Below are 11534 nucleotides of genomic sequence, written 5' to 3'. Positions count from 1 at the left end.
CTCACACACACACAACATGCAACATTCCTTGGGATGTCTCAACTTTCATACTATATATACTCCAAGCCATCTTGTCCCACTCCTGAATTATTGCCAGGCTCTTCTAGCCTCTGTGCTTACCCAACCACAATCTGTTCTCATGGGAATCTATTATTAACTAAGGATTGTTTGTCCCTTCTGTATCTATTACAACTTTTTATCTTATTCTGTTACTAAAACAGCTAGAGCCTTTTTCCAAAATATTGGAAACTAATGGTGAGAATGGCCAGCCCTATCTTTGTTCTGACTTTAATGAGAATGACCTTTAATTTGATCCAATATAATGCCTGTAGTTTCTGTTAAATAATGTTTTTACCTTGATTTGAAATTTTATGCTATTCACAGTTTACCCAGTTTTTATCTAAGTTGTTGATTTTATTACATTGTTTCAGTGTTTATGAGTATGATCATACAGTTTTTCTCCTCTTACTATTCTGAAGGGTCATTCTTAGTTCATCTTCATATTCATGAACTAAAGCCATACTCAGTCATAAAGTATTAACAGGCATACCTTGGACATATTGTTGGTTAGGTACCAGCTCACTGCAATAAAGCAAATATCACAGTTAAAATCACATGGATATTTTAGTTTCTCAGTACTTATAAAATTTACGTTTACACAATACTGTAGTCTATTAAGTATGCAGTAGCGTTATATCAGAAATTTGAGTTGTCATCTTTTTGCTCACATCCTGCCTCAATGTGGTGGCTGCTGACTGATCATGGTGGTGCTTATTGAAGGCTGGAGTGGCTGTGGCAGTTTATTAAAATAGGACAACAATGAACTTTGACATGTTAATTGATTCTTACTTTCATGAAATATTTCTCTGTAGCATTCAGTGCTATTTGCTAGCCTTTTACCCACAGTAGAACTTCTTTCGCAATTGTAGGTCAGTTCTCTCAGACCCTGCTGCTGCTCTATCAACTAAGTTTATGGAAGATTCTAAATCCCTTGTTGTCATTTCAGCAATGTTCATGACATCTTCACCAGGAAAAATTTCAACCTTGAGAAAACAATTTGTTTGCCCATCCATAAGAAGCAACTCCTCATTCATTCAATGTTTATCATGAAGTTGCAGCAATTCATTTACCTCTTCAGGTTCCACTTCCAGTTCTAGTTCTCTTGCTATTTCCACCACCTGTGCAGTTACTTCCTTCACCAAAGTCTTGAACCTCTCAGATTTATCCGTGAAGATTGGAACCAGTTTCTTCCAAACTCCTGTTAATGTTGATATGTTGACTTCCTCCCATCAGTCACAAATGTTAATGGCATCCAGAATGGTGAATCCTCTCCAGATTTTCAGTTTACTTTGCTCAGATTCACCAGAGGAATTACTATCCATGGCAGCTATTACTTTATGAAATATGTTTCTTACGTAATAAGACTTAAAAGTCAGAATTACTCCTTGGCCCATGGACTGCAGAATAGATGTTGAGTTAGCAGGCGTGAAAACATAAATCTCCTTGTATGTACATCTGCATCAGAGCTCTTGGGTGACCAAGTGTATTGTCAATGAGCAGTAATATATTGAAAGAATCTTTTTTTCTGAGCAGTAGTAAGTTTAAAATATTTAGTAAACCATGCTGTAAACAAATGTGCCATCATCCAGGCTTTGTTGTTGCATTGATACAGCATAGGCAGAGTAGACTTAGCATAATTCTTAACAGCCCTGGCATTTTTGGAATGGTAAATGAGCATTAGCTTCAACATAAAGTCACCAGATGCATTAGCCCCTAACAAGGGAGTCAGCCTGTCCTTTGAAACTTTGAAGCCAGGCATTGCCTTTTCTTCTCTAGCTATCAAAGTACTAGATGTTATCTTCTTCCAATAGAAGACTGTTTCATCTCCACTGGAAATCTGTGTTTTAGCATATCCACCTTTATCAGTTATCTTAGCTAGATCTTCTGGATAACCTGCTACAGCTTCTTCGTCAGTACTTGCTGCTTCACCTTGCACTTTTATGTTATGAAAATGGCTTCTTTCATTCAACCTCATGAAGCAACCTCTCTTAGCTTCCAGCTTTTCTTCTGTATCTTCCTTACCCTTCTCACCTTCATAGAATTGAAGAGAGTTATGGTTTTGCTCTGGAATAGGCTTTGGCTTAGGAATGCTGTGGCTGGTTTGATTTTTCTATCCAGGCCACTCAGACTTTCTCCAACTCAGCAATGGAGCTGTTTTCCCTTCTTATCATTAGTGTCCTCCCTGGAGTAGTGCTCATCATTTCCTTCAAGAACTTTTCTTTTGCATTCACAACTTGTCTAACTGGTGCAAGAGACCAGGCGTTCATCCTGTCTTGGCTTTCAACATGCCTGCCTCAGTAAGCGACATTCTTTCTAGCTTTTGATTTAAAGTCAGACAGTGACTCTTTCACTTGAACTCTTAGAGGCCGTTTTAGGGTTATTAATTGGCCTTATTCCAATATTCTTGTATCTCAGGGAATAAGGAGGCTCAAGGAGAGGGAGAGGGAAGGAGAACAGCCGGTCTCTGGAGCAGTCAGAACACATCCATTTATTAAGTTCACCATCTTATATAAATTCAGCCTGTGGCACCCAAAAACAATTAGTAACATCAAAGATCACTGATTGTAAATCACCATAACATATATAGTAATTATGAAAAAGCTTAAAATAATTGTGCAAATTACCAAAATGTGACACAGGGACACAAAGTTAGCACATGCTGTTAGAAAAAAAATGGCTTCCGTAAGACTTACTTTTGATGACACAGGGTTGCCATAAACTTTCAATTTGTAAAAAATGCAGTATCTGTGAAGTGCAAGAAAACAAGTTATGCCTGTATATCTTTTAATCAAATCATCTTTTAATCAAATCATATTTGATTAAATTTTACTTGGGAATTTTTGCATTTTATTCTATTTAAGAGTGATATTAGTCTTAATTTTTAATATCTAGTATTGCCATTTCAAAGAACCCTGATGCAAGATTTAGCCTAGGTTGGTTTGTTGGTTTGTTTGTTTGTTTGGAGATGAAACCTTGCTCTTGTTGCCCAGGCTGAAGTGCAGTGGTGTGATCTCAGCTCACTGCAACCTCTGCCTTCTGGGTTCAAGCAATTCTCCTGCCTCAGCCTCCCAAATAGCTGTGATTACAGGCACCCGCCACCACGCCTGGCTAATTTTTGTACTTTTAGTAGAGATGGGGTTTCGCCATGTAGGCTAGGCTGGTCTGAAACTCCTGACCTCAGGTGATCCACCCACCTCAGCTTCCCAAAGTGCTGGGATTACAGGCGTGAGCCACCGCGCCCAGCCCTAGCCTAGCATTTTAAAAAGTAGTGGGGAAGATAGCTGCACTCATCAATTTTTTCAATTGTTTATATAAAATTGGAATGATATGTTCTTTTAGAGTTAAATAGCACTCCTCTATGAAACTCCATGTTACTGCATCTTTTTTCTTAAGAGAGAGGGAGACAGAATCTTTCCATGTTGCCCAAGCTAGTCTTGTACTCCTGACCTCCCAAGCAATCCTTGACAGTCCTTTTCATTTCTTCTAGAGTTATTAGTCTCTTAACTTTTTCTTTTTCAGTAAATATTGATAATTTACATTTTCTTAGTCATCCATTTTATCTACTTTTTTAGGTTTAATTAGCATAAAGTTACGTAAAACATACTTATACTTTTAAAATATATTCTTATCTGTGATTATATCTTCTTCCTCATTGCTAACTTGGTAAACTCTCGATTTATTCTCTCTCTCTAACCCCTTGTTGAGAATCAGCTTTTTGTTTTAATTCTGAATTTTAACTTTAATTTTGATTATATCTTTTTTTTTAAGTTTTCTTTTTTTATTATTATTATTATACTTTAAGTTCTAGGGTACATGTGCATAACGTGCAGGTTTGTTACATATGTACACTTGTGCCATGTTGGTGTGCTGCACCCATCAACTCGTCAGCACCCATCAACTCGTCATTTACATCAGGTATAACTCCCAATGCAATCCCTTCCCCCTCCCCCCTCCCCATGATAGGCCCCGGTGTGTGATGTTCCCCTTCCCGAGCCCAAGTGATCTCATTGTTCAGTTCCCACCTATGAGTGAGAACATGCGGTGTTTGGTTTTCTGTTCTTGCGATAGTTTGCTGAGAATGATGGTTTCCAGCTGCATCCATGTCCCTACAAAGGACACAAACTCATCCTTTTTTATGGCTGCATAGTATTCCATGGTGTATATGTGCCACATTTTCTTAATCCAGTCTGTCACTGATGGACATTTGGGTTGATTCCAAGTCTTTGCTATTGTGAATAGTGCCGCAATGAACATACGTGTGCGTGTGTCTTTATAGCAGCATGATTTATAATCCTTTGGGTATATCCCTGGTAATGGGATGGCTGGGTCATATGGTACTTCTAGTTCTAGATCCTTCAGGAATCCTTACAGCTTTTGTCTTTATTAATTTTCACCTGATATTTTCTTTTGATTTGCTTAATTTTTCTAGCTTTGTAAGTTGACCTCATGGTTTATATATTTGTAGGTTTTTTTAGTAATAACATAATTTTAAATGATTAGTTTCTCTCCACATAACATTTGTAAGCATTTCTCACAAGTAGAACTCTTCATGGTTTCATGAGAATTACCCATTCATGTGTTGTGAGTCCTGTGAAGCATGCCTGTTGGTTTTACTTACACATTTCCATGTGGGTTTAAAACTCTTCATAAAGAATTTAGAGTGGCTGTTCATAAATATTACTGAATTAATTAAAATATCTATAAAATTTATAGGCCCAAATTACCAAGTTGACTACTCAGTTTTATCTGTACAGCCCTAATATTTCTCCAGTCGCTGAACAAGACCATTTGGCCAATCCAAATACAGATACAGAAATTCTCTGCAGTTAGGCCTTAAAATAAAGCAGATATAATTATATAGGCATATTTTAAATATAATAAGCAGTATGGCTTAGCACTTAAGAGCATGGGCTCTAAGATTTGATTCCTGAAAGTGAAGCTTTTGCTTTACAGTTAGTTGCTGGTGTGACCTTGGCCAAGTTACTTTGCTTTTCTGTATTTTGTAACTAATAGACTGGATGGAGGAAAAGTGTTAATTTTTATGATTATTGTGAGGATTAAATTAGTTACTATATAAAAAGTACATTAGAAAAACACTGTCTGCCACATAGGAATCACTTAATAAATGTAATTATTATTTTTTTAAATTACTTGTATTATAATTTAAAGCATAGATAAACAATTTGCTGTCGAAGTGGGAATCTAAAACTTCTATTTTTGTGTACCAGTTGCATTCTGCTAGATTAAAATATAAGCCAATGCCCACTGGAGAATGTTTGTCATCTTCTTAATTTTACCTTTCTCAACAGGCTTAGACTCCAGTTGACATTTGCAGGGCTGGGCCTTTTTAAAATCCACATTCATCTGCTGGCAGGGTTTCACACTACCGACAGGTTTGATAATTCATGGGGTAGATTTAATTGACAGGGTTTTAGTTAGCATGAACTAGAAACAGCCTGTTTTGCAGGCTGGGTTTATTTTTGCTGAAAGAAGCTGAGTGTCTGACAATTATGTTTACTAATGAATTCATTTCTTTGGTATACTCCTTAAAATTCTCAGGAGTAAGAAGGACATCCTCATGGCCTCGGTTTTTTAATTCCCACATGAGAACGAAAATTTTGTCTACAACACCAGACTTGTTTGTTAAACATAAAAGAACATAAATCCTCCACAGATCCCCAGGGGTGTGTTAGAGAAAGGGAGTGATCATTATAAACCACTTAGCCTTGTATGCTCTGTATCATGTTGCCATGAGAAAGTGATGTTTGATTGGCTCATAAAATAGTTTTAGTAAATCCTTTAAATACTGACGTGGGCAATTGTGCACATTGGAAATTAATACCTGAGAGCGCATTATAAGGATTACTGTGTCTCCAGAACAGTCACCTGGGCATGTATAGATTTCTGAATGTAAGGATGACTGTGTTTTGTGAGTTCACTTTGATGTGTCAGTATTGTTCAGTTTTATCATCCCCCTTTCATTTGGCTATGGCCCACAGATACGTTTTTCATCATTGTTTTCTCTCTTCATTCTCTCCTTGATGTTTGAGCTGTTAGCGTATATCAGCCAACCAACCTTTGCTATGAATCTCATATTCTGCCAATGGTGTTGTGTCAGAAAATAAGAGAAATACTGAGTTGTTAAAGCAGACGACTTGATTTAATGCATTATTATTTTTCTGTCCTCACTTTGCATTCCCAAACAAGTCGAAAGGAAATATGGAATCAAGTGGCAATGGTGTGTGTCTGTGTGTGTGTAAATAATTATTTCATTAATAACTTTAAATTCCATGGACATCTTAATAGTTATTGTGTATGACCATAAAAATTAATGGTAGAATAATTGCATGAATTTTAGAATTATATATTTTTGTATGACACGAGTTCTGAGAAAATCTCGAAATGCCTAATTTACTATGAAACAATTAGTAGCATGTGCTAAGTTCTACTGTTTTATAGACAAAGAACACAGTACCTTATTAGATGTTAATTTCATTTAAACTTTATGGAGTACAAAACCATGTAGATTTTTCAAAGCACTGTCATAAATATATGCACTAGACTTGCATGAGCATGTAAGAATTAGTTGCCAGCTGTCTCGCTGCAAATCCAGAAATTTTCATAAGGATTATTTTCTAAATGGTATCAAATTCAGTTGGAAATCTTCATGAAATAAGTAATAATATGCTCATCACCCTTCTCCTGTTTACAGGACAGTGGATTTTGTATCGACATCAATTAGATAAGGCACAAGTTAAGATATTTTTGTTCTTAATGAAGTGTTAACATTTTAATCTAGATATTTCTGTGTCCTAAAAACCATTTTAAAAATATTTTTAAAGAAGTTACAAGTCATATAACATATGAGGTAGTTTATCTTTAAACAGAAATAAAAATAAAATTATATATAGCAAAGTAGCTATGTGAGATGTTAATTTTAGACTTCCTGAAGAGAATATTCTTTTCTCTTTAGATAAATGCTTTTTATATTAGAAAAATTAAAATGGTTATTTTGAAAAATGATCTCAAGAAAATTTTGTACACAGTGTGTTCTGCTGAAGCAGTTTATTGAAATGGCTTCATCCTGGCCAAATCCAATGATACTTTTTAGTTTTCAACTCTTTGGTCTTTCTTTGGCACTTGGCATTATTGACCACTCCTACTTCAGGTGAAATTCTCTCTTCTTTCTTACCTTAACCTCTGCACCCTCCGTCACAGTGGCTTCCCTCTTATTTCCCTGACTGCTCCTTCTCAGGATGCTTTTGTTAAAGGATCTTTTCTTTTGACCCACATTTGAAATGTTACTGTTGCCTCGAATTCCTGGAACATGTGGTGATTACATGTCTGTGTTACTCGCCTCTATGAAACCTCCAGCGGCTCTGCCTCTTAAGTGCAAGGGTGGCCAACTCAGATGCCAAAGGGCAAATACTAATGAAGATAATCTGGATTTTTTAAAATCATAGAAAGTAGATACGGATTTTTAAAAACTAGACTAGCCGGGCGTGGTGGCGGGCGCCTGTAGTCTCAGCTACTTGGGAGGCTGAGGCGGGAGAATGGCGTGAACCCGGGAGGCGGAGCTTGCAGTGAGCGGAGATCAGGCCACTGCACTCCAGCCTGGGAGCACAGTGAGACTCCGTCTCAAAAAAAAAAAAAAAAAAAAAAAAACTAGAAAGAACATGCCTCGTGTAAAGCTTTTTTCATTTAGTCCCAGCCTCAGTTGCTGTGAGGCCAAGTATTCATTCCTTCACTCACCAAATACTGACACAGGGTTTACTATGTGCCTGGGATGTAGGTGCTCAGGATAAGACAGTAAAGTAAACAAATATATCTACTTTGCTGAAGCTGACACAAATTCTGGAGAGGAGCCCTCATGGAGTCACACAAAGCTAATGACATTTATTATTACCAGATCTTCAATTTTTTTAAAACCAAACATCCAGGTTTTCTATGAAACTCCATTTTTTAAAATGTTGACAAAATTTTTAAAGAGACATCGAGCCCATTGGAATTGTGCCTACATGTTTTCAACATTGGCCTACCAAATAACAATTTAACGTCTTATTACCATGCAATACCAAGACTTTCTCACCTGCATCTATTTGTCCACCTTGATCTCCATCTGATTTTTGTTTCCCACCCTCAATTCACAATTGACCATGCTTAGCCCTTTCTTTCTTCTATTACATCGTATGTATTGTACTTATATTGCTAGATTGCATTTTCATCCCCCACCCCATTCACCCCTTGTCAATCAATACTCATTGAAAGCCCAAATGTGAAGTCCTTTGTAAGCTGACCTTCATCTCACTGTATAAAATTACTCTCTTTCTTCTACTATTCCACAGTATTTCTTACATACTCTAATTAGAGCACTTACCAATGTGTTTTATGGACCCAGAACCCAAAAAAGCTATAGTTTTGTGTTTGTATCCTGAGAATCTAGCAGAACAGTTTGCGCCAAATCAGTGCTTCATAAATCCCTGTCAAATGAGTGGTGGTAGCCTGCATCACACAGGCTCACCTCCCAGGCACAGAACAAGCAGAACAAATGAATAAAAGCTTTGTTTCACGTGTAGACAACCGTGATATAAAAATTACCATTTGATAAAAATGATAATTATCAACTTTTCTACCAGATAGATCTGAAATATCTATGTACGTCTGCTATACCCAGCGTCTCCGAACCACACACACACACCGTCCCACCCTTCCACATCCCGCACACACATACGCTAAAACTCCTGGAATGGTTATACTGTCTGGCTTATGTATATGTAACTTATAACCCTGGACTTCTCATGTGATGTAGCAAAATCATATCTTCTCTTTATCTTTGTGTTTTCTTATTAACTGCTTTTAAACTTCCAAGGTTATGTTAAAAGGTAGGTGTGCAGAGGTGGGAGCGGTGCAGGACAGAGATGGGAGACAAACTTTCTTGAGTGGCAACTCTGTGCAAACAGTGTTTTAGGTGCTGCACATGTGCTGTCCCATTTTTCCTTTCTTCACATATCTCTGAGTTAGGTAGCAGTTTTCCCAGTTTACCAGTGAGGAAAATGGAGCTGAAGTAGTTTAAGTTCCATGCCATAAGAGAGTTCTAGATACTTCAGATTTATAAGTATAATTGTTTCATTATACACTTTGTCTTTTTTCAGCAACTTTTTCTTTTGTATGTTTATTACTACATAAAATGTAGTATTTTTGGTAGTCTGGTATCTACTGAACTTAAAATTTTGAAAAAAATCTATCGGTGGTTTACAACCGTGTCAGACTTCCTTTTAACAAAAGTTTTGCAATGCCCTGTTTAATATTCTGAAATGCAATTCATAAAAGCAATTATCTATCTATATGCAAAATTGTTTTAAAAATGTATTGCCTGCATGTTATATAAATCTATAACAAAGTAATTTATTTTAAAATAACGTGTTTCAGTATATAAATGAACAGTAACAATTACCCTAGAAAAATAAAGGAAGATGTCAGCATCTTTTAAGTAGACTCATTGTGAATAACAGCTATAAATATAGGCTAATATGAATATGTTTGTTTTAGTTGGAATGAAAATAGTATAACCAGCATTCCTGTTAGTGACATGTTTTTCCAAGTGAGTAACTCTTAGTAAAGTTATAAACAAAATACAGAAAATTCCCTCAGCTTACTCTATAGTTGACTTTCTTGAAAATTTACCTTACCTAAAACAGTGCAAAATATATATGCGTTTATACATGAGATGATGTAAGTTTCCAAACTTAGATGACCCGTAGTAGAAATTGCACCTGCATGAAATGTCCAGTGAAATATTTGAAAGGCATGGAGGGCATGGGGCAAATACTCATTTTCAGAACTTTCCAGTGTTGAGCTTTTGTGGACCTTGCCTGCTACATTTCAATCACGCCCTTCTCACCCCCAATCATTGAGACAACCTAAAATGTGTCTACAGGTTTCCGAAACACTCTGTCATGGGGCAGCACTGGTCTCAGGGAGCACCACTGATCCAAACCTTCCAAGCCAAAAGTTGACACGTGTTTAAAACAATCACTTATTCCTCTGTTTAAGATACTGTGTGTAGGGAAATATAAAATAGAAATATGTAAGAACTGGTTCCTTTCTTCAAGGATTAACAGCCTAAGAAGATGGATCACTTATACACATATGTGGTTAGTTAGAAATATGTGTTTATCAAAAAGAGAAAGATGACAGTAAGCTGAGAACACCCAGGAAGGTCACAGAAAGGAAGAATGGTACCAAGTGAGGTACGAAAGATACGTATACAATGAAGTAGCTCTAGGAAAGCTTGCATCACAGATGGGGAAAGAGAGCCAAAGCCCCTGGCTGGATGAAAGAGTTACTCTCAGAAAATAAAGTAATAATAGGTGTTAAAGGTGGAGTCACAGTGTCATGTCCAAATGAAAATTATATTCAATAATTCATGAATTGAATGTCAGATATGGTTGCTCCTTACAAAATGTTTAAGTTTTAGGATAGTTATTTAGTGAATTTGGAATTCGTAAATAGAAAAACTAAGGACTCCAAATAGACTCATATTTCTTTAACTTGGGACTCATTTTCAGTTGTGTCTCTTCTTTAGAGTACTTCATTATATGCTCCCAGTTTAATTTTGGATTAACTCATTGCCGTGGTCCATGAAGTCATAGCATTCACAGACAGGAAACTTGTAATTGCCAGAATAACAGATTATGAAATGATGTCTTTTCCCCTTTGTCTTTTTGCAGGTATGATTTTGTAGAAGTTGAGGAACCCAGTGATGGAACTATATTAGGGCGCTGGTGTGGTTCTGGTACTGTACCAGGAAAACAGATTTCTAAAGGAAATCAAATTAGGATAAGATTTGTATCTGATGAATATTTTCCTTCTGAACCAGGGTTCTGCATCCACTACAACATTGTCATGCCAGTAAGTACCACTTTGAGATCCCCTTATTTAACTCGATCAGCTCTTTGTTTATTTTTATTTTTCTCCTCTTACACATGAGAATCAGAAAAAAAATCAGAAAACGAACCTAGCTGGGATTTCTTTTTTATGTAAATAAAAACTCTGTACATGCCAAGCCAGCAATTGATTAGGCAAATTAGAAAATATAAAATCAATATTTACCATTTTATATTATATTTATATTGTATTGTTAAGCAGAAATTTCCCTTTTTGATTGCTCCGGAGTCTATGAAATATTATCTAGGCAACTGATTAAATAACGAAAATTTAAGTATTAGTTAAGGGTATAGCTAAAAAGAAACAATAAAATGCAAACTGAATTTTGAAAATAATTTGTTCATTTAGTAATAGTAGAATCATTTATCATGTATTGTTGAAGTTAAAGGAGAAATCTCTGAAGTATGTTATAAATGTCATAACTTGTGTATAAATTTTGAATTTTGGTCAGTTTTCTTATGTAGATTATTTAAGATATCCCAAATTGTATTCCATTCTGAAATACTTTTTGCCAGTATATATTCTGT

At 36.1% G+C, this 11534-nt stretch overlaps 1 protein-coding gene across 1 annotated transcript in view; it reads left to right on the top strand.

Moving 5' to 3' along the window:
* PDGFC (platelet derived growth factor C) overlaps positions 1-11534 on the top strand; it is a 238660-nt gene that overhangs the window by 177995 nt on the left and 49131 nt on the right. Inside the window, exon 3 of the mRNA XM_011970494.1 lies at positions 10791-10971. Within this exon, the coding sequence (XP_011825884.1) occupies positions 10791-10971 (181 nt within the window). The remainder of the gene's footprint in view (positions 1-10790; positions 10972-11534) is intronic.

This window comes from Mandrillus leucophaeus, unplaced genomic scaffold, assembly GCF_000951045.1.
Source record: "Mandrillus leucophaeus isolate KB7577 unplaced genomic scaffold, Mleu.le_1.0 Scaffold95, whole genome shotgun sequence".
NCBI lineage: Eukaryota > Metazoa > Chordata > Mammalia > Primates > Cercopithecidae > Mandrillus > Mandrillus leucophaeus.
This window is presented reverse-complemented; position numbering and strand designations above follow the sequence as displayed.